The sequence below is a fragment of the Electrophorus electricus genome, chromosome 3 (genome assembly GCF_041902795.1).
Source record: "Electrophorus electricus isolate QZ-2024a chromosome 3, ASM4190279v1, whole genome shotgun sequence".
Classification (NCBI taxonomy): Eukaryota; Metazoa; Chordata; class Actinopteri; order Gymnotiformes; family Gymnotidae; genus Electrophorus; species Electrophorus electricus.
Window position 1 is genome coordinate 5,318,704 of NC_137499.1, and position 24,569 is coordinate 5,343,272.

General features: G+C 40.0%; 1 protein-coding gene across 1 annotated transcript in view; it reads right to left on the reverse strand.

Moving 5' to 3' along the window:
- The window catches only part of ntrk3b (neurotrophic tyrosine kinase, receptor, type 3b), a 78,196-nt gene that overhangs the window by 5,139 nt on the left and 48,488 nt on the right, over positions 1 to 24,569 (reverse strand). The window contains exons 12-14 of the mRNA XM_027004547.3: positions 7,180 to 7,368; positions 2,503 to 2,633; positions 687 to 859 (exon numbers count right to left, since the gene is read on the reverse strand). Of these exons, the coding sequence (XP_026860348.1) occupies positions 687 to 859; positions 2,503 to 2,633; positions 7,180 to 7,368 (493 nt within the window). The remainder of the gene's footprint in view (positions 1 to 686; positions 860 to 2,502; positions 2,634 to 7,179; positions 7,369 to 24,569) is intronic.

The window sequence follows — 24,569 nt, forward strand, 5'->3', positions numbered from 1 at the left end:
GCCATCCATTCTTCAAAACAAAAAAACAGACTTGTTTCATTGTTTGAATTTCTCAGAAAACTAGCTCAGCTGAGCCAAAAGAATCTGTCTGTATGCAAAAGACAGACCGCGTACCACTTCATAATAAATCACGCATATTGCATATCACACCGCTTTTATAAGCCAACTGGTCAACTCCAAAAGAGCAGTCTCAAAACTTTTCCCCTGACATGGTTGATAGAGAATCGCAGCACAGATTTGGCGATATTTACACAAGAGATTTGACACGTACAGTACAGGGACAGTTGGTGAATATTTAGGGCTGGATAATTAATCTGAGCAGAGTGTAAGTTCGCATTACCTCACAATCATAAATGTTATGTTGCAGTAAAGAAGTAAAGACCCCTTTTATATAGAATTATTCCAGCCTAACTAAATATAACTTGTGACAGCCACGGCAAACGATTATTTTTTATGTCCACCTTGGCCAATCTTCCTTGCACTTCCATTGCAGCTTGGCAGGCTGGCTCACTGTGGTAAATTACTCAGGACGGACACAATCATCAAAATGCATGTTTGGCACGGGGACCAGCATTCCACCAACGTGATAAACACCGGTTCAGTTCAGCACTACGATGAATGCTTTATTGCAACACAAGCACTTGGGCTGGTCCCGGGGTTACTTTTTGCAAAGTGGGGCATCTTACCTCAGAAACTTGTTGAGATCCCCGTGTTTCATGTACTCAAACACCATGATGAGGGGATCGCCATCCACGCACACGCCATAAAACTTGACGATGTGCTCGTGCTGGAGGTTGGTAAGGAGCTCCGCCTCTCTCTGGAAGTCCTTCCTGGCAGCCAAAGTTGGGTCTTTCAGAGTCTGTGGAAGCAAGACAAACTACTTAAAGTGGTAATAAAAAACTAGATGAAAAGCATGCTCCAGTACCTTGCTTAGAGAAACAGAAAAAAGCTGCAGTCCTCAAATGGTAAAAGAGAGAGAATTCTGAGAGCATCCATAATAAAGTAATACAAACAGATAAAATGGATAGTTTCAGTCCTAAAATCTGATTGGCTGAACCATGTTGGAAATGGTTGTAAAATACTCGATATATGCACACCTATGACCACCTCACAATGACTGGATTCAGTATTAACATGACTGCCCATTGGAACAGACCAGTCTTTGCCATTGTGTTGCTTAGCAATAAAGGTCTGTTAGAGGACTATATTACCTAGTAGAAGAAATGTTTATTGTGAATATTGTTAATAATAATAAATTAAATTTATTTATTGAGCAATGGTATATTTATCATAATTTTTGCCACTGTTTTATATGCACTTAATACCTAAATCGCCCTTACCCGTAACAAAATTGCTGTAACACACAATCACTCATGACTTACTGCTTTAATAATATAGTAGGTTAAATAATGAGTAGTCAAATATACATTTGCTAGTATAAGTAACTGATAGCTTCTTCCATTATAATTAACTTAGTAGCTTCTTCCATTATAACTGGTCAGTATCCCAAAAGCCAAAATGTATAGCATAACAAAGATTAAACAAATAAAAGAATGTTATTTTCCTTACTGTATCTGAGTATTGCGCATTTCTCTATGAAATATAATCCAAAGTGTTACAACAAAAGTCCAAAAATCTGAGGGTTGCAAGCACCTGATAAAATCTGACCACCATGACAAAATACCAAAGCGAGCCTTTCCGGCATGGCAAAGGGTGTTCGTCTGGAGTGTGGCACAAACACCACAGATGGCTAAGCAGCCCCCTGTCAAGAGATCTGTTAGCATCCTGTAGCTGAGTGGCATGTCCTTAACAGTCTTGCTGCCCTGACCAGCATACAGCACATCAATAGTGCTACCGCGGGCTACTGTCTGCCTGGGAGGTTGTTTGCTCTCAGTTCACATTGAGCTACCTAACCGCTAGAGGAGTCTTCCCTTTATTTGTTGTGGCAAAATGGTTTTCACTCCACCAATTCACTCTGCTGTATCAAAAAAAAAAAAAAAAAAAGATAGTTTAGATGCTGAGAGTGGATTTTTAATGCACAAATTTCATTATGGACCCTAAAAAGTAGAGGTAATGTCATTGCAAAGCAATATTGACAGTAAGGCAGGATGTCTGGTTATATCACTTTGGCAAAAGAAAAAGATGCACCCTGAAGGCTTTGTTTTGACATGTATCTAAATTCACTGTATGCTTTACACAAGCCACAGCAGTGATGCTTGAAGAGATACTGTAGACTTAGAGAAAGATATATGTCCCCTAAAACATCAAAAAATCAATAGCGTCACTGGAGTACTCTGCCGTCTGTAAAAAGGTTTATGAGCAACCTTTCATCAGTAAGGCATTAAAAAAAAGTTGCAGTGAATTCAGCGACAAAAGTTCCCAGAGTTGTACATACTCTGCTTCAAAAAGGGAGAACCAGCCTATGCCTATGAAGAGCTCTTTTTCCCAAACTTAACAATCCCAACTGAGTATAGGCCACATGAGTGAAAATTCATTCCGCACCTTGACAGCAACCAGCATCTTATCCTTGGTAGGGCTCAGGTTATAGCACTCAGCCAGGAAGACCTTCCCGAAAGCCCCTTCCCCCAGCTCACGCTTCAGGACAATGTCCCGCCGCTTCACGTGCTGGACATCTGAGAAGAAACAGAGAGGTAGGCGAAGAGACAGAGTGGGAAAGAAAAGCCAAAAAGATGTTGTCTGCGTCAGGCCTACAGACAAACATAGACACAAGAATCTTAACAAGGCTCAAAGTAGACAGTAGTGCCAGATGACACACGGTGTTTCGGTTGCTGTGGCACCGCTGTCCTTTCGCTGCCCTCAGCACCAAAACGCAGTGTCTACACGTCGTGGTTCAGAGGACTCATTTGTGAAGCATGTATAATTATGTTATGCAAAGTCTTCGGCAGTTGTTTTTGTCTTTTCAAAAGGAACGCTGCGGAAACTCTTTTTCAACAAAACACCCCATCACCAGTCTCAGTAATGCTAATCAACATTTATAATATAAGGCAAAAATGATATCAGACACATTGACGCTGAAGGAAGCTGGCATTCAGACCAATCAGACAAATAATCTAGTGATAAAAAATGCATCTAAGGAGAGAATGAAAATAAGAGACCTGCCAATTCAAGGGAAAGTATATATGCACAGGTGTGTGCGTGTGTGATTTCCACAGTGAGTGAAAGGGCAGCTCTAATGCAGATGGTGCTATAGAGTTGCCATTCACAGCTGGATATTTCCACATTCTGTCTCTCCCACTTCCTCATTCAAAACACTCATACACTCACACACACACAGACTACAATGCATATGAGAGTGAGTTGTAAAGGGTCTCTTTATTATATGCCAAAAAATCACTTGGGAACATTAATATTTTAAAATCAGAATGCACTTTCCTTTTCTTACTTGTTACTTGTGTGTATGAACAAAATTTAAATCTGGCCTCTTGCACACATCTGGATATTATAGGACAGTCTGAAAATTTCCAGTCATGACATCAGTAACCCAAATTATCATAGTTTATTGAGTTTCATTCTATAGTATATAATTTCAGCTGGTAACTATCCTATTCCTTGGCATTATTTGGTATGCACATCACATAAAAATACACATACAATTCATAGAAATTGTACTTGTACACCATCAGTTATAACTCGTACACTTGTAACTTCTACAATGCTCTAATACCATCTATATTTTTACCAGCTGAATATTTATCTAAAACTACATATTATGTGCCATCTGTCCACATATCTTGTATGCTTTGATGAGGATAAATGAATTCTGCTACTGTCACATTAACATACATGATTTTACTGAGAATGATTTAATCCTTGTCTATAAAAAAAACCAACTGCTTAATAGGGAGTATGCTATAATTGGTATCTACCGGATCAGTGTTCACCATCACTCAAAATGTACTCAAAACCCACAACCCAAGCTCTTGCCAAAACCCAGCATGACTTGTCTCTGTACAGGACTCGGACCTCCGCCCACAAATCCTCTACTGCACAAGGTGAACGCACTGGAGCTGTGAATAGCATCCAATAGCCGCTGTTATCAGTATCATCACTCCAACACAGAGTGTGCGGGAGTCGGGCCTCGGCGCGGGGAAATGCATGGGCGGGCCAACCCTCCACTCCCGTCTGAAATACCTTATTTATATTCACTTATTCCATCATTAAGTGGTCTGCTGGGTTTGTCCCCTCCCCTGAGAGAGCCGTGTTACACATGCATCTGCCAGCAGAGAGTATTGCCTTAACCTTCAGATTTGTCTTCGTTCCAACCTCCTGCTTCACTCCTGCAACCCCGCCCCCACCCCAGCGTCTGGCTTCGCTCCCTGGGCCCCGCCCCCACCCTAGCCCTGCCCCTATCCCCACCCCCTTCACTGCAGACTTGCTACCTCTGGACTAAAAGCCACTATTCCTGGGGTGATACTAATTGAGTTAATGCCAGTACACTATCCCAGTCCCAGATGGCCCACCAAGAGAACAAGAGTAGAACACAGAGTCTTGTGTGTGTTTACCTTACACACAAAGCATCCTGATAACATAGCATTGACCATGAGTTTACACCACATTGTCTGCAAAGCGCTATCACTTATTTTGTGCAAGTCTTTGTGTAACTTTAATGAAGGCAGTGCACTCTAGGATAAAAGGGGTATGACGTATACTTTCGGACAATAGGAGCGGTTTAATCGGGACATCTGTGAAAAAGTCCCATTTATTTCCTAATTCACCAATTCCAGCACAGTTGACACTGACTCCTTTGTACTCCCGTTTTCAAGGTTGATAAACTTGTCTTGTCACAGGATATTAGGGTAAAATTCTTTGTGAGAAATGTTCAGGTACAAAAGAAGGTCCACCCAGGCCATTTTTTGGGTGATATCTTCCCTGTTGTTCATTATGAACACAAGAATAATCACTGCGTCCATAACCTCTGTTCAAAATGCATAAATGCAACTGTCAGGAAGTGATAAAAGCGTGGAAGCGGTTGTCAGTTTGATAAAACAATTAATTTAACATTGAGAGTTGAGAGTTGAAGAAATTTTCTCTTATGTTTCTCCTCATTCTTTTACATGTTCTGAAAAAAAATATAAATGAAATGAAAATAACCATGGCTGTCCTTCAAATGTTCTGTAACTTCATTCCCCTGAGCTATAATTAAGCTACACTCCAACCGCAAAAATATATAAAATACTAACAAAAAATATATAAATACATTGTAATTAGAGTAATTTTCTCATAAGAAACTTTCAATTCATGAGAGACAAAATTACAGATTAGATATAACATCAATAATTAAATGTCATTTAGCAGTTCATTCTGATAAAGGTCTCATGTAACCCAGAAACATGAAGACTGAGAAGGGCGGTTAGCGAATGGGAAGAGAGAGCCAGGGTGCCAGCTTAGCGGACAGCCACTCCTGTCGGACATAGTGCCCTTGGGGTGTGCCCCCAGCAAGACACAGGAAATGATCCTTCAGACAGATACAGAGAAGCCAACACCTAAAAGATACAGATGTGTGAGAGCTTCGTGTGCTTTCCCCCCGATGCTGATAATATTTAGGATTCAAGCAAAGGGCAGGCACTCGCAAAATGATACCGAAGGATCTACAGAGAACCAAACATAGGCCTAGACAAATCAGTGACAAGTTACAGTCCTTATTCAGGGGTTAACCAGGGCTATAAAATGAGCTTACAATGTGATGGCCAAACACTCGGAGTTTAGCAATGATCTAAAACCAGTCCATTTTAGAAAAATATACATGTCCCTTACTCCAATTTACATATAAATAGGTCTATTCTGAAAACATCAGAAATAATCCTTGGATGAATAATTGCTATTCTAAAATTTGTTTGAACTGAACAGATCAAAAATTGAGTCGCATCTGAAATGAGAAATGTGGAGAGAGAAAGAAATAAAGCATGTCTGAGGCATCATGGGCAGACAGAAACAGAATTCACTACGTCATCATACAAGCTCAGCATGGCAAAAGTTTCTTTCTTAGCCTTGGTCATAGACTAACAATTTTCAATGGATAGTCACCAGTTATTATAAATTTTACAGTCTTAAAAGCATTCCAACAGGAATTATACTGCAAGATGTAGACTGTGGTATCTCGGCATTCCATGTTTTAAGGACAGCTACTGGCTATGTTTTAGAGGTTAATAAGTACAAAAATAAGCAGACTCCTCTTAAGAATCCCTATTTTAAATATCACACCTTTGTTAGATCAGGTTATAGATGCAATGGCCATGTGTCTACAGCCATAAAGATTTTATACAATCTATAATGAATAATGTGTTAATTTATTCATGAGAGCTAAATGTGAATTTCTCTTCCCTCTTGCTGAGATCTCTTCACGGCCATCAGTGCTCACAGTGAACAGACCGGTGCAGTGTGCTGGGAATATCAATGTGTGTGTGTGTGTGTGTGTGTGTATGTGTGTGCGCACTCGTCTCTTTGTGCATGTGTATGTGCCTGTGCTTTAGAATTTTGAGCCATAATGGTCCCTTTTAACTTTTCTGCGTTGTGTGATCACAAAACAGGAAAAAAAACATTGAAAAAAATTGCTGTGTCAAAAGTAGACAATGCTCTGATTTAATATGAAAGGATTTACATTGAGAATCTCATTAGCATCAGGGCCGAAAACGCCTACGTGAGTGTCCGTCTGCTTTGCTTCCTTGGAACAGCAAATAAATCTTACAAGAAGCAATGATCAAATAAGGAGCCAAGAACATTTTGGACAACAATAGTGAAACATTTGTGCCAGTGCAATTTGTGATGAGCCTGCGCTAGCCACGAGCCATCTATTTTTAGAAGGAGAGGCTTGGGTTTATTGAAACCACTTCTCACCCATGTCCTACATACTATAGTTAGCAACAACGCTATACTTTGACAAATAGGGCATGCACTGTCCACCTTGCACAGATGTCTACATTTCAGAGGGTATTTTTTACTTACGGAATGCCAGCTACACAACCCAGATCTGTGCGTGGCCATGCATTGTTTGTGACCACAGTTCCTGATCTGGGGTTTGTATACAGTTCATAAAAACCCCAGCTCGACAACTGACAGCAAAACCTCAATTGCTATGCGCCCCTAAAGTGGCAAAATAATACTGGAAAAAAGGGGCAGTTTTGAGATTTGTGCAAATAAAGGGTTACTGAGGCCACTCACGGGTGGTGGGCTTGCTGCAGTTGTGTCCATGCCGGAAGTACTGCGGGTTCTCCAGGACAGGAATGCGGTTCATTCCAATGACCACTGCATCAGGTCCGGCATCCAGCGCGCATGGTGTGATGATGCCGTGGTTGACGTGATGAAGAGGGCTGGCAGAGTCTTCCTCCCCACTAATCACTGCTACAGGTCCTGTGGAGAGGAGACAGACAAGGGCTGTGTTTAGCGCTAGGATCAGCGGGGTGCAGAACACAATAGTGGCTACGTGGCTTCAATCCTCAGTGAAATTTGGACCTGGTTCAAGAAAAGTGCCTATTACACTCAGTAACATGCAGATGTATCCCAATTTCTCCCCTGCAGTCCTCTTTGCTTGACCACCTTTCCGTGGGGCAAACCAAAGCCTTAGTTCGACTTTCGAATCAACAATCCACCTTTTGCTTCCACCTCATTAATTCTGAGACCTTTTAAACCCCCTTTCAAGCCATTTAAAGATTTACATGTAGTCAGTAGGCAAGAGGCACATTCTGAAATTTGAAAATGCACCAGTTCTCATCAGTGTTACAGCAAAGCACAGCTGCTTTTCCAAATTGCAGTTTCTTCATGTGTACACACAGGCAGGAAAACCAATTACAGAAACATAATTTGAGAACAAAAAAAAGAAATAACAGACAAAAGACCTTTTTGATTAAGTTTGCCAATCAGCATTTCTCTAACTCTGTATTTTGCGAAATGATATGAAATAAATAGATTATTGGATTATGTTGTAGTTCCATGTCCAAATCAGCAATGCAAAGGACACTGGATGGAGAAATGATGTCTAAAAATACAGAATGTAAATTAGATAAATGTACCCACATGTGCCTGAATAAGCTTGCACAAGATTGTCAAATTTATACACGAAGTTACGAAGCTACTCCCCTTAATCATGTCTGCTAATACTGAACAGAAAGTAGCCAATGGCCAGCCCTTATCAGAAATCTCAAAATGCAAGACAAACTAAATTCCATTTGGTCCAGGTTTTTTTTTTTTTTCAATTTTATTTTTCTTTAATTTTGGGGAGAAATATGCTCAATTTCTTACTGGCTGTGCGTTCTTAGGAACCCAACACATAAAGCTGTTGCAACTTCCCCTGCATTCTCAGTAATGCTGGATGGCCAACGTCTATTAATGGGCGGAACTCCTAGCTCGGTCTCAGGAAGCTCACAGAGCCTGCCCTGGGAACCCGTAGGTTCCATGGCCCCGGTCCTCACATGGTGCTCTGCTGCTGCTGCTGTGCCCTCCAACAGAGCACTCAAGCCTAGGGGTGGTGGGTGCCTGGGACCTTATCACCACCATTCTGCCACTGAAAAAGAGAACACAACTCTCCATGGTCTAGCCTTTCACTCAGCAAATAGAAAAATAAACAAGCTGTACCTTTGTACTCTTGTCCTAAACAAGCTAACCATGGATTTGAAGTTATTGTGATTCTCTTGTGGTATTGAGGAGAGTGTGGTGTAGATGTAGCGGGTTTCCCGGGAAACAGAGCAGGGGCTTTGGCTTTGCAGACACAAGGCAGCTGATGGTATTGGTTCTCACTAGGAGAGTAAACTCTGCATGAACGAGAAATTGCCGTGTTAGAGATGGACTAACGTTTACTGTTCTACCAACTGGGCCTCTTTGTTTCCAGTTAGATGATACCCTACCACAGACTAGGGGTGGAAAAGCCATCAATATTTATGGCCCTTCACTAAGTAGGCTACAGAAAATTGATGTCTTCTCCATCAGACCTGATTGTTCATGATGGTATAAAAATAATTTTTTAAAAAAAGACAAAGGGTGAAGCCCTTTTACTCTGCATGCCTTATTGCAGGTTATATTTTTTGTCAGAAATATTGCAAGATTGCTTTAATGAAATCTTTAATCAATACTGGGGTATTTAATATATTTTCTATATTTATAATGGGAACCACAGAACTCAAATGAATACAAACAATCTCCATAAAAGAGCTTTTGGCTATATAATTGTTACTACCAATCATCTGACTGGATTTACTATATGATAGAATTGAAGGAGGTTAAATGTCAAAAATATTTAAAATAAGAAAAAGAAGATTGAAATGCAGAGAGCTCGATTATACCTGAAGTTCATTATGCCTCAAGATGAAGATTTCTGTCTAAATTATTTTATACACTGAAAAAAACAAAGAACTCAACCAAAATTATGAGACCAAAAAAAATCCCAGAGTTGTTTCACAAACAGCATAACTAAGTACCACAGATCATACAATGAGAGAGAGAGAGAAAGAGAGAGAGAGAGAGAGAGAGAGAGAGAGAGAGAGAGAGAGAGAGAAAGGGAGAGAGACCGAAAACCTACAGAATATGAGTAAAGCACAAGTAAAGGAGAACATGAAATCACATACAATATGAATGTCTCATAGGAGAGCAGAGTCGCTCTGAGTCCACTCTAAAATGCAATAGCCTTTTCTACTGACAGAAGTCTGACTTCTCTCCTGCACAAAAACCTCAGTCTCCCCAGGCTCTGAAGTGATGGAGGTTATACTTGGGTCTCATCCGTCAGTCCGTGGCCAGTTAAACACAGAGGTGCTAGGAACCTGATAATACGGCATCATTCCAGGCAGTTGGGTGGTGTACGCCAATTCTGCTCAGGCCATTAAACATTTACCTTTTATTACCAGCCCTGAGGGAAGGAGCAGGAAAAAATGAGATCATTCTGATGCCCAGTGTAAAGCTGCCATCGATCAGGCATGTGAGCGCGCCGAGAGCCGGCCGCTCAAGCAGAGCAGAGCGAAACTCCCCTCGCTGAGTCACACTCAAAGCCCATGGCGCTGGATCCCCGGCAGCACAAAAACAGATCTAGGCTATTGTGTGCTTAAATGCGGCGGAATGTGGTGCTTTCTACAGATAGCACCAAGGAAGACAGACGTGGAATTGCCCATATCCCGTCATTATGGACAGGGGTGACCAGGCCCCCCAAATTAGAAAGTTTGTTTGCACCAGTACTTTGATGTATTTTGTATTTCTATCTGTAGCATACAACATGTGAGAATTCCTAGTGATTCCAATGTAACTAATAACAAAATGCCATACTTGCTTACTTTGCTTATACAGTAAACAGAATTTTCCCCAGGATATTTACAGATCATAAACTCACACAGCCAACGAGCTGTTGGTGGAAAATCAAACAAAGGCTAAAGAAGACATAGTCTTCATAAACTCAAAAAGTTTACTAAAAAATAAACACATTTGCAATTTTTGTCGCATCAGAGAGGCTCACTTTTGCCCTAGCCTTCTGCTGGGAAAGTAGCAATTCCAGTAATCGATCCACTATGTATGAACCATACTACCATACTAAATGCACTGGAACATATGCATCACCTTACAACAAGAGAATGCTAGTGCCACGTTCACTATGCTCTAATTCTCTCTCTACTCCTGATTAATGGCAGAACTGTTTTGGGGAAGAGTAAGCTGTCACTGCCCCATTTTGGTTTCTTTGATTTTTCCATTGTGAGGCAATTTGAGTGCTATGTGTCATGAGGGAGTAAGCAAGCTTTGATGTATTTAGAAAGCTAAGAGTAGGTGTTGGGTTTTCAGTCACCAGTACACAGTCATCAGTAAATCTTTCAAATTCATTATGTAGCAAATCTTTAAAATTAATTGTACTAGACAGGCTTTTCTTTTATGAGGAAGCATGATGGATCTGAAGAAAAGGCAAAGATTGCTTTGAAACAGCGAAAATTTGATATCATGCTCATTTGTTTCCTCAACACATTTATCTTAAAATCTATTAGTCGTATTCTATTGCCAATAGGATCCTAATATCCTGAATGCTAACTGAAAAATAATGACTAATGATTGTCAGGCACTTGTTTTGTGTATGCAGTTTAGATTAGCTAACTGTTCAGAGAATTGCTTGTTAAATGAAAAAAACAAGCAAAATGGTCTGACACAGACATCATGTACTACGCTGTCAAAGAAAAAAAAGATTATTTTCGAAAAAAAAAAAAAAGGGCAGTTTCCTGGGCATTTCCTGGATTAAGCCTCAGAACAAGATGTAATGTCAGTGGTGACCCACCACTGAAAGTTCTTTTTAGTGCTTTCTTGGTCCGGAAAACTAGCATCAAAGATCAAAGAAAGATAGAAATGGATTCAACAAGCAACTGGTTCTCCCCCTATTAAGAATACAGCTTTAGGCATGATGGTTTTGTGTTTAGGTCAATTTGAATGGCCTGGACTGAAGGAAGGACTGTTGGAATACAGCATAAGGGAAGAGGACAGTCGGAGAGATCAACATCACATAATACTGCCCTGCTTGTTACCACACCTTTTTTTCTCCCCATAAAAGTAGCCAGCCAATACCACTGGAGTAATCAGCTGAGTAGCCTGAAGACAGCGCTTGTGGAATCCCCCAGTGTAGCTTCCATTATTTCTTGTACATGTTCACATTCACAGCTCCATCCATGGAATTTAGAATGCAAAATGCTCCCCAAACTCCCTCCTCTGTGTCTTAGAATATTTTGTGCCAGGGGCTGCCACTCTGTTGGTCTAAAATCCCTTGGCTGGGACTTTAAACCTGAACGAACCTACTCCGTTTAGCTGATAGCTTAAGGCAGTTTTTTTATACCTCGAGTTGCAGTTATTTGGCGTGAAATAACCCTGATTGTTTTTGTATGGCATTGCCATCTTTAAGCCTGTCATGATCTTGCCTGCTCTGCCAGGGCATGTCTATTAAGGGAATCTGCTGCTTTGTGTTGCAACCTCCTGCTTAACACTCTATCTGAACCAGGGGGATGTTATGGTACAGTATTTTGCACATTTCATGCTGATTTTTTGGGGCTAAAAATATGACTGGAGGTTTCGGAAATTTGCATGTGCTCTGAAAGCTTTTGTTGGAAGGCAGGGCACTTTCTCTCTATGCTTTCTAATGGTGACATTTGCTTATATTGAGATGCTGCAGCCATGCCTTCCACAGTTTGCAAAGCCAACAGCTGGCCTGCTGCCTATCTTTTTCAGGTCCACCCACAGACACAATCACATCTGACTCCATATGCTATATGACTATGGAAATCATTCACTTTTCATAGAAACTGAACAGTGCAAATGTGACCAAAAAAGTGACAAAATGCATGGATATATTTTACAATCAGATCTAAACATTTGTGATACTAGAAGTTGAAGAATAATCCCATATATTTTTATGAATATGTACTTTAAATGCCTCAAAACACACTCGAAATATACATCCTTATATGTCAAAATAAAAGTAGAGATTGTTTTCATTCATAGATATCACAAACATAAAAATGACTGTCAAATGTTTTTGTTTGTTTTTTTTTGGGGGGGGGGGGGGGGTTGATGCTGGCATTAACTCTTAATGTGTTCTTGACTCTGTCAGAGGGAAGCATGCCCCTACCACTTTTAACGTTCAAAAAAATCTTGCTCTGATCCCTGGCTTTAAGTACTATTCTCTCAGACTTTTTATGATTTGGACATAATAAACAGAAATAAATCCATGTTTTCCCCATAGCTCATAAACAACAATGTGATTGTAGATATTTAATGGAGCTTCATGGAGGTAGACGGATGATAACAGCTCAAATAGATCAATAGTGGTGTCCGATGATGAAAACATTATACAGTCAAGCCTCCATTTACCACAGAACCTAATGTGTGTGAGTCTGTGCCCCTTGTTGAGCAACCAAAATGTCTGGTGGTCTATTGGCAATTTAATCTCTGACACTGTTGTTTCACGTGATTCACTTAATCAAGAGTGTAATAAATAAACAGTCGATTAATTGAATCAGGTGCTGCACTGTCTGAGAAATAAAACCCCAGCACAAATGAAACTGCAGAATACTGGCACTTCTGCATAGAGTAACTGACTGTGTTTAAGAAATGTGAACAAATGTGAGCAGATCATGGTATTAATTTCTTCCTGTTGATGATCTGAGAGAAGGTTTGCTCCTTTAAATATTTAAGCGTTAGTTAAAAATGAGGAATGCTATTCCTAGACCCCCACTAAGCCCACCCAGGAGAATGTAAATTATTTAAAAGACCTGCCCATCCATTTCAGCCAGGAATCTTTCATTTGGGTGAAAGATTGTTCACTCATTTGATACACTTCCTTCTTATGTAATGCTCTCTCACTTAGCACCCAGCCACTCTGTAGAACTGGGACAAAGGCACAAAGCATGATATGAGATTGGGGAGGCCCAGCAGCTCCCTTGGTGTGATGAAATCAGGGTGGAATATAGGTCTCCTAGTCCGAGGTTTTGTCATGCCCGTGTGGTACACACGGAAGGGAAATCACACTGGAAGACACACACACACACACACACAGAAACAAGTCATAGTTCTGCTGTGGGCCCGATGGCTGTGCAGGAAGGATCTAAAAATACAGCCGAAGCTGCCATGTGGAGTGGAGAAAAGCACACTCACAGCTGCCGGATCGAAGGCACGCAGCAAAACCAATCGCTGCGGTAAACCAAAGTCACCCTGAATCTGGGTTAAGATAATGAGCTCAATCAGTTGGCAAGCTGGACGTAGTTGTAATTATTGTCTGAGTAGTCTTCTTGAGAGGCGGTGCAGGTGGCCGTGAAAACTATTGTCTCAGCAGAAATCTGTTCTCACAGAGGATGTAACTGTATGAAATGGTGTGTGGCTGCACCATGAGGGCCTCGGAGGCAGGAACACTGTCGCTCATACATATATTGGGAAGTTACTCTTGCTCTCTGCCATGCTATAATCTGCTACTCTTAGAGTCGCTGTTTGGGGGGGGGGGGGGAATTGGGGCTTATAATTTTGGTTGATTTGTTGGTTTCTTCACTGTATGAGATGGTTAATTTAGACAATAATCTTCTTGAGGCATGGCACCTCATTAAGATGAGGTATGACTGAAGTCTCTGCATTTCAGCATTTTTTTTTCTTTGTGCTTTGATATTGATGTTTAAGATCCTTCAATTCTATCATACAGTAAATCCATTCAGATGAATGGTATCAATAATTATATTCCCTGCAAGTGTATATATACACATGAACTCAAATAAGTCTTCTTATTTACATACTGTATAAAGGTATTTTATTTCTAAAACCATTAATGAAATATGTTACAGATGTTTTAGCATCTTCAGTATTCTATGTTATACTGGCCAAAAGGTGTCAAGTTGACTCTTCAAACAAAGCAAAAAGCAGCATGCTTTTTCTGACTTTTAATGAAATACAATTCCTTGTGCCAGTGGTCTTGACTGCTCACAATAGTCAATGGATATGATAAGGGAAAGCCAGCTCGAGTTCCTGGAAAACTAAACTGCCATTTTGATATTTTAAAATCCCCAAATGTGGCTCAGAATCTATAAACACAATATGCACTAACTAAATCACCATGCACAATTTTAGCTGTGTCTAACACCATTAACACACCAATGCAACAAGTATAAGAGTACAAGCCTCATGAGGAGTATAGCACTCTTATTATTATTTAGTAATTCACTATTAGCTATCATCTTTAAAAACATTTCCCATAATGATGCATATATTGCTCAAGGATAATGCCTTGCTATGTAAAATGATGCAAATGCATCTCGATGTAAATGACCCATTGTTTTCTATCTATTGTAGAAATAAATAGAACATGAGCTATGGCTGTGCAATATGGACAAAATACTAATTTCAATCAAAATGTTGTGATTTGTTAGAGGGCTAATTTACATATTGTAGCCTTCTGCAATATCAGCAGTTCGAAGGCCAATATCATGATAATGCTTAACAAATATTTAGATATTATGCAGTGCTTATTTTAGGTGGGAACTGTGCTACTAAATGAGAGTGAAAAGATTCTTTCAAATACAAATGAGTCTTTTCCAAGCAAGACAAAAAACCATTTGGGAGAGACAGAAAGATGGACCTAGACAGATTCAGGATCAGGTACTAGTTAATGACAGCAGTGCCATCCTGACCAAGGTCACAGTGTGTACGATATCAATAAGATAACAAATGAAGTGGTTCAAGATGCACATGAAAAACTCACATTTTGATAAACAAAACAATGACGAACTTGACAAGCCACGCTGAATTCAAATGAGGACCGTCCTAGATGCCTGAGTCACTCCCGCAGAGGGCCACACACCAAATATTCACACCTTACATTTATATAGATGAAATATAAATATTCAATGAGGAGGCTACAGAACATTGCCCAAGGCTTATCGGCATTTGAGAGAAAGCAAACAGTTCTCCTTTGAATTTTTAATAAACCCTGACCACCATCCTTTCCAGGATCTTATACTGTATGAAGATGTATACTACTGAACACCATGCTGCTGCCCTTGCAGTCTATGTTATGAAGCGCACACCAAGACAACTAATTTAATCTTACGTTTGAGGGAAACTTGTCACTTTGGCTTCAGCCCAAACTGCTCGCTTTTCCAAATGAAAGAATTCAAATTACAAGGAGGTGTTAAAGATATTAGGATATTATAAGGACAATAAAACATTTTTACTCATCTGTTCCCCTACTAATTCAGAGATTCTTTTAACGTGCGAGCAGTCTATTTCAGAGATCAAGTCTTGAGAATGAACTTAGATCATGTATATATAACAGATGGTTTGTGGCAATCTTCTCACTCTGAGCAACACTAATGGGTTTCTAAGAAATGTTCTTAAATACTGCAAGTTTTGTACACATTTTCATGAAAGTGTCCTTCAGCTCCACATTATAGAAATCTCTAGAATGGAAAATGCCCTGTATATCGTCCACTTCTGTTTTTCATTAATCCACTCTTTGTACTGCTGAAGATGTACAAATGAAACATTTGCTGGATTCAACCAGTAGGTAAACAGGAAAATGTAGTGTGTGACTCTGTCTGGCACGAGAATATACAGCAGTCCTATTAATATATGTTATAAGTCCAAATAGAATGTAAGATTGTGATGTTACATTTTTGCCTGTAGTTTTGAGTGGCCACAAGCAGGCAGCATTTTCTCAAACAAAGTCCTTCCAAATGTCATTTTTGTAGTTTGATTGAATCGGGAAGCAGACCTCAAAGACATGAGGAGAGGAGAGAGAAAAGATGGACAATAATACAGATCTAGGACAACTACCATCATATTATGGTCTATTTGAAGGAAGCTGACCCAGTCTGTTTGCAGTCTGTGATGCTGTTTTCACCACTAGCTCCTCATGTGATGCACATTAACATTCATACCCACAGATCAAAAAGAGGCAAATGAAAGTGTCTAGACATAAAAAGTGGCAAACCTTAAATTGTTCCCTCCTGTTTATGCTGATGTGACTGAAGAGGAAAGGGACCCACAAAAAAAAACATCCAACAAACAATCAGTACAGTCCTTTCTGTTTAGACCTCATGGGGTAAAAGAGACATGCTCAAAGTGTGCCGACATTTTTTTCCTCGGGTAAACTGTGACATTAAAAAAGGAGTAAGACTCCCTCCCACATCTGAGATTAAAATAATTATAGCCTATTTTCAGAGAGTGTTTCTGATGATGAGAGCACATATAGTGCTGCGCTACTTAAACACTACGGCGCTTTGGTTAAATAAGACCTACTGATTTGCATCCGCCTCTGCACAAATATGGCGTGTTCTCTCTCAGGACTGCTGTCTGAACTGAAAATATGGCAGATTTGTAATTTGTGTTTGCAGACGTGTAGTATTACCAGGCCACTTGAGCTTCTCCTGCGCAATAAAAGTGAGTACAGCATCAATATAACACAATGTCAGTATCCAGAAATGGGGAAAAGAAAAAGACCACTGAAAAAAAGTTGAATTGTAAGAGTCAGTTCAACCCTTGGGATTTTGCTATGTAGGTTGGCATTAAAAAGCTAAATATAGCTATTTCATTTGAAGATTTACTGGTCAGGTAAGACAGCTTATGTTTCCCCATCATACGTCTGTGTCCTGTCTGAAGGCAGTTCCCATGCATGTACCTTCACTAGTCTGCCAGATTGACTGACATCTCAGTTGACTACTGTTATATCAGACCTCCCAGTCATATTAGTACCTTAAACTAATCAGAATCAGTTTTATGGGTGTCACACTGACTCAAGAGGTTGCCATCTCTGACCAGCAGAGGTTTGGCTCACCTGAGTACTGAGTTCTACCCCTTGTGTCTCTGCCATCCTAGCCTTTACCTGTAAGCAATTAGTTCAATAGAAGCAATGTATTTAAGCCAACCCTGTGGCAGGGCCAGGTTGCAAAGTCTTGCTACCATTTAGTTTGCAATTCTGAATGTTCTTATGTCTGTATTCCTCTGCCTAGTTTTGGCCCTGTTTCTGTTTATTCACCCTGAGACTGGACTATCCTCCTTGCTTGGTTTGTCTGGCCACTTTTTGTCTAATGGGACTATCGACCCACACCTGTTTTTTGGATTACTGTTGCTGGATTTGAGTTCTGGAATTTGTTCACTTTTCAATAAAATCTCTGCACCTGGTTCAGCACTACTTGTCTGGCTTTTCGATTGTGACCATTGGCTAAGTGTGCTTAAAATACAAGGAATGTCTCCAGGTTTCAGTTGTCTGTACAGTGCACAAACTACAATTATACTGAAGAGACACTGTTCTTACATAAAACTATAGGACAAAAGACAATATTTACATAATTTACAACTGATAGACTAGTAATTTATCACTATTGACTACAATAGAGATATTTACACTGATTTGCTAAACCAGTACCAATATATATCACCACAGATGGGAGCAACAATACCTGAGGAAAGTAACTGAGGTGCTGAGATTACTACCAGAATTCAAGTCCAACAATATTGGAAAATATTGCATGGAGGTAGAGTATTCCATAAAGTCTAAAAATGTTGTGTGGTTGAAGTATTCTTCTGTTCACTGTATGTGGTGTTAGTGAAATTCAGGGCACATGACTACAGTGGGTATTCATAAGCTTAATGGCTAATTGAAACTGTTCTTATGTCTGCATATATTGGTCCCAGGTGTTCTGTATCACAGGCTGGACGGAAGTAGCTCAAAAAGATTGTTTCCTGGGAGTGATGGGTCCTCAATAATAGTTCCTGTCCTTTTACTGACATGGGAAAAGTACAGGTCCTGGAGTGAGGGTAGGATGGTGCTGATGATACACTCTGTAGCTCTGACTATCATCTGGAGTCTGGACTTGTCATGCTGGGTGGCAGACCCAAACCAGATAGTGATGGTTCTGCAGAGAATGGATTCAATGATAACTATGTAGAACTCACATAGCAGCTCCATTTGTAGGTTGTACTTCCTCAGCTGGTGTAGAAAGTGCATCATCTGCTGAACTTCCTTTGTGATATAATATACATTTGACTCCCACTTCAATTCCTTAGAGGTGATGGTACCCAGGAAGGTGATTTGGCATTTGTGATTTTGTGTTTTCCACAGTGCAGTTGTAGATACTGAGAGAGGTGGTGGAGAAGGGTTCTTTCTGAAGTCTGCCGCCATTTCCGCTACCTTGAGATTGTTTAGCACCAGACTGTTGTTACTATGCCACAGTGTAAGCCTGTTAACCTTCTGTCTGCATACAAATTCATCACTATCCTGGATGAGGTCCATGACTATTGTAGTAGCTGCAAATTTCAAGATCTTCATGGAAGGGTGCAGAGATGTGTCCTCATTGGTACGGATGGAAAAGAGAAATGGGGATATTACACACCCTCGGGTGGCACCCCTACTAACTGGCATCATTTATGAGGCTGCATGAGTTGGTTAATTACTTTTGCCACCATTGCTAATTATCATGCTCTTTGAATATAAAAAATGGTTCTGTCCATTGCTAGTGGAGTGGATACGCAGAGCAAGGACCTAGACTGGGTAATTAGAGAGATGACATGGAGGCAATGAACAAGCATCCACAAAAATACACTTCAGTTGCTTCAAAGCGTTCAACATTCTGTTTTGCACGCCAACAAGGGAAGTTTCCTGGACATCCAGTGTATTGCCTACACTATCTCAGCTATGAAACACACTCGTTTTGCCTACTTTTCTGCTGGACTAGAGGACCCTGAACAGGGCAGGATCATCGAATACTAGGACATATGGATTCCCTCCTTTCTGGGTTCAGGGTGGTGGTTGTCTACAGCGACTAATTCAAAAAGTGCCGTAGTGACAACTAAACCCATTGGTTCCTTGTCTGGAAAATGGCTGCTTCTGTTTGATACAACCACATTTCCCAATTGCATAATCTCCAACATCACATTGGCAATAGAATCCATCTCTAGGTAAGCGGATCAGTTTGTCAGCAAAGATGCATCTCATATCATTAGGTAGTGTCTTTAATGCTGTTGGTTTCAATTTACCTGGCAAGACTAACTGTGTGACCCTGTCTGTTTACTTTATTTGCTGGTTCTACTCATGTAGCACTCTCCTTGTCCATTTGTCTTTTTGTCCTTTTCATTGGGCTTTCATTTTTTCAATTTCAGCTTTATTACTTCTCTGATGGCACCATACTCCTTTTGTGTGGCTTGGACATCCTTGTACACTGTGGTATGCACACTTGCAGGTAAGGAACATATATCAGTGGAAGCAAGTGGCTGAGATAACCTCTGGTGACACTGACTTGATATATGTGCTCATGTAATCATTAAACATGGGTAACAGGGCAGAGTGTCTGCATCTACATTCATCCTTCCTCACCTGTATCTGAGATCTAAGTGAAAATCTTGCAACTCAACAATTCAGCAATGACTTACGATATTTAGCTTTGTTGTACTCAGTAATGGGATGTTATTGGTTAACACAGTAAAGGTAGCTGCATAATAAAAGTAGTACTGGAACATGTCAAAAATGGGGGGGGGGGGTTGGGTCAGTATTTGGGACTTGGAATATATAAAAGTTTTCATGTCTAAGTAAGACTTGGAGAAACTAATCAATGCCTTTACCCCTTTACTCACTTGCTGGTAAGGTACATGCCCTAACCATTTGTTAGATCTGTATGCAACACAAATAGTAGGTTAGGTCTATATGTAATACAAATATGTAAGAATGGGCAAACCACTCAACACATCTAGTGTGGCTTTTCTTTTTATCTAAGTCTTTTGGATTCATCTGCCCATTGAAGTTGCTCAAAGACAGGCCTTGCTACTACAGAAAAATCTTGAATGAAAGAACAACAATAACTATGGAAACCCACTAATGTTCCTACTTCTCGAATACCTACTGCTGTATGTAATATTTCTTTTAATAGCCTCTAGAGATATTGGATCAATTTTCATTCAATCAAGATATACCAGATGACATACATATGTTACTTATGTTACCTTTAAACAATGACCATGTCTTTGTATATACGGCTTCATTCCATGTACTTGCATCTGTCCTAGTACCCATCTGATATCTTCATTGAATGTCTTCGAAAACAAAGCACATTATTTACATATGCACAGCAGCACCTATCCCATAAACCTTAAACACTAAAATGCAATGTAGTAGCCTTTTAAGACATTTTATTTTTGTCCCAGAAGCTACTGCTTCAGCTGTATTTCTTCTTAGATTTAATGCTTCATCATGGAATGTACTCAAGTCCAGAGTGTCTGTTCCCTGTTATGCCTAATAATCTCTTCAATGACAACAACCTGTAAACCTACTTAGTTCTGGATTCACATCATCACATCACTAACAAGAGCACTTTGAATTGCTGGCCTGCAATGTCTGGCACTCAGTAGTTTATGGAGCATCTATGGAGCCATCAAATTCGACTTGGATGCCACTAACTGCAGCAAAACAGAATAAACCATTAGAAAGCAAACATGTCAACATGTGGTAATACAGTCTCTACCCATACTCTCTCCTCAATACTGAATTGAGCTTCTGTGAGCAACAATATACTAGTCTGGACCTCAGTCATTGAACAGGAAACCATACATTGACTTCCACTGACTTTTACCTAACCTGGTTGTTTATTGTTGACTGATCTGTTTGCTTACTGCTTAGTTGCAGGAGTCAAGCGTTTTAGTCCCTGCATTAACTCAAGTTTAGTTAACTATTCATCTGTTGATTGTGGATCAACAAGGTAAGGTTTAAAGTTACGCGTAACATAGCCGTTTTTAGACTTTGGTACAGTGTGTGGAGAAATGCACTTTGTTGTCTTAATTAAACTCAAAACCTCTGTTAATCCATCTCTAAGACCCTCACTTACAGATATTCTTGTAAGTGATTTCAGAATCTGAGTTTGAGATCTGACAGCCTTGAAATTTAAACTCCGTGTGAGGCGGAAGAACAGATGCCTCGGTGAGTGTTACCACTTGCTCTGAAATTATAATATAATTCTTCTACTAAGTGGCTGATGGAGATGATATGACACTGTTTCTGCCCTGGCTGGAGTGCTGCTGCAATATTTATTCTGTATTTTACTTTATTCTACAATTTATAAATTCATTTACATTTTCTTTCAATAGTCTATTTGTAATAAAAACAAGCAATCATTTTATCAAAAAACATTTTCACATTAAATTCCTCTGAAGCTTGAGTTGGTTTAATTACTTTTACCACTGTCGATAATTATCATGCTCTCTGAATAAAAAATGGCACAGAACATTCCCTAACACGCAGAAAAGCAGAGCAGGGACCCAGAATGGGTTATAAGAGATTTGACATGGAGGCAATGAGCAAGCATTGAAAATATACTTTAAAGTCTTCAACCTTCTGTTCTGCATGCCAACAAGTGATGCTTCCTGGACATTCAGTTCCTACACAAACTCAACTGCGAAACGTTTGCCTACGAATGTGCTGCTGGATTCAGGACTAGGGGACCGTAGACAGAGCACCTGGCAGCATCCCAGCAGTCTAACGCTGAATGCTGTAATGTAATCCATTGCTAAAAACGTAACTAATCAGTTTCTCAATATGCATTTCCATATTACTTTAATTTGTCTAAACTACAAAGTACAAGCTACAAAGTTTTCCAATATTATTAGCCAACACACATTATTAGACAAACCATTAGAAACTTAGAACTAATTTGTGTTGATGTTTGGTGTTTCCTAACCATTTTATAATAAGGCTCTATCTGTAATTAAATAAAATAATGATTTTATACCTGTGGAATGACAAAGAAACCAATACAGAGGTTAGCCGCATCAGCCTCTGGTGCAATATTGATTATTGTAATCTTATTTATTATTCTGATATTTAATTTTCTGACTTCTTCATGAACTGTGCCATAGGCTGAATGTAAGAGCATCATATTACTGGTCTTTAAAAATGACTTGCCATAAATTCAAGTATTGGCAAAATAATTAAACAACACGTATAATTTTAAAAAGTAAGGGCTTGTCTAATTATGTGAAACTAACTTGGCAATATATTTTTTTTCAGTCCTCTCCGAATGCACCTCTCTGATTTCCCTTGACTGTGTTAAAGCACAGACGAACAAGACCTGAGGGGCTCCATTAAATCAAGTGGCCAGACTATGAATGGTGGCATGGAGTGAGCAAGAGAGTCCGGGTGTAGTATGGAAATAAAAGAATTTCCCACTTGCTCTAGCACCCATGGTGCCGCACACAGATCTCCTGTGACAACCATGACAATACGCCATAACCATCACAGAAATGACCTATTATAGATGACAGTTCCGCTAAAGCTAGCGCATGCAACACCACCCCCTTCTCCACCCAACTTTTTAAAAGTGTATTGCACAGGTGGGGGTGGCATGACTGTGTACACGCAGATAGCTGATCTTTTTTTTTTTTTTTTTTTTTGATGCGGTTTACACTTTTACAAGAAGGCATGATATTGTGATAGTGTGACTCTAACAGACATCTAAGAGAAAATCAATGATCAAATGGTCATTGTGTTGGTGCTACTGGTCAGCTTCTGACAGTCGGGTACTAGCTGGTAAAAAAAAAAAAAATCTGCTGACATTTTTGCTCGTGTTTCCGCTCTACTTCGACTAGTTGCCAAACCAACACACACACAAAAATTAATCAAATGTGCTTGTGCTGTGAAGCTTAAGCATGGCGAATGCCAAAATGACCAATTAACTGTATGTAATGTAGCATTTACTGAGATCTAAGCAAGGGTCAAGGGAGGTTTTTTTCTGTCTTGAGAAAAGTGTGAAAAATTAATTTCCTGACAAACTCATTCTCAGTGTCTGTCTGAGTAGTGTAAATCTCTGAAAGGTGGTGTTAAGGTATCTACATATCATCTCCCCCATCGTTATCAAAGCATGTGAAGATTATGCCATTTTAAATCACATTTAATGGTGTTGTGGCAGTAGAGATCGGCCTGCTTTACAGTCATTAAATTGATTTAGCGAGCTTCCTTTGAGCGGCCAATAATGACCCCTCATCGCTGTGTGACACACACCTCCATCACCATTTCACACACATTTTTAATAGCAAGAGGATGGTCTTGACACCGTTGCACAGTGCACCTCAGTGTTGCCCTGTTCCCTTGTAATGAGCCCCAGAAGCACGACATCCTTCAGATGATCAGTACAGACAGGCAGAGGCATCATTAAGACACACTGCCTATGTTAGTGAAGAGGCCTGGATTTTCTGCACAAGGACTACTAACCCACTCTGTGCAGAAATGACTGCAGTCTCCTTTATTCAGAAAGGCAAAGGTAAAGGCAAATAGAGTTTATTTGACCCCTGGGAACTTGTTCAAGTTTGATTTTATTGTGAGGCAGAATTCCAGCATATGCAAATTCTGAACTGAACACATATGAAAACCATTAAAAGCTGGACTACATGTATTAACTTGTGGTCTGTAGAAAAAACGAATGCAACTTCGAGACGGAAAAAAAAAAACGTGGAAAGAAATGGAAATTTTCCATCCTAGTTTCAGATTTTAAATTGCCCATGTTAATTAAATGCATATCAAGCAGGGGGCCCTATCCACACAAACATTGTTTTGTGATGTTTTGCTTTGTTTGGTTTACATTTGATCCTGTATCTTGAGAAGGCATTTGAGAGATGCTCTCCTATCTCACCTGGCTCTACTCTTACTTCTTATAAGCAAAACGGGGCAGTCTCATTTAGCCAGTGTGGTGCAAATGCAAATGTCAGCACAACAGGGCCTGTCTTCTATTCACCGAGAGCAAAGTGAAGCACTTATCTTTTTGAGACTGAAAAACAGACAGGGCTAGCCTTCAGACTTCCAGCAGTTTTCCACTTCACTTGCTGACACAAACAGGATAAACACAAAAATGTTTATTTATGTGTACTGCTGTCTGTTATTTTTCATTGTCTTGTGCCTGTTCTCTGTTGAAAAAACTACATGTTTCATTAAGTTGCAAAAGGACACCATCACTGGTCTCCACGAGCAGCCGGCGAGTCTGTGCAATGTTATGTGCACTGCTTCAGTGGCTGATGCTAAACCAGTCAGTCAGCCATGAAAGGCTCTGGTTAACTGGTGTGTGCAAAACAGCTCTTGGCTTATTGCTGTTATA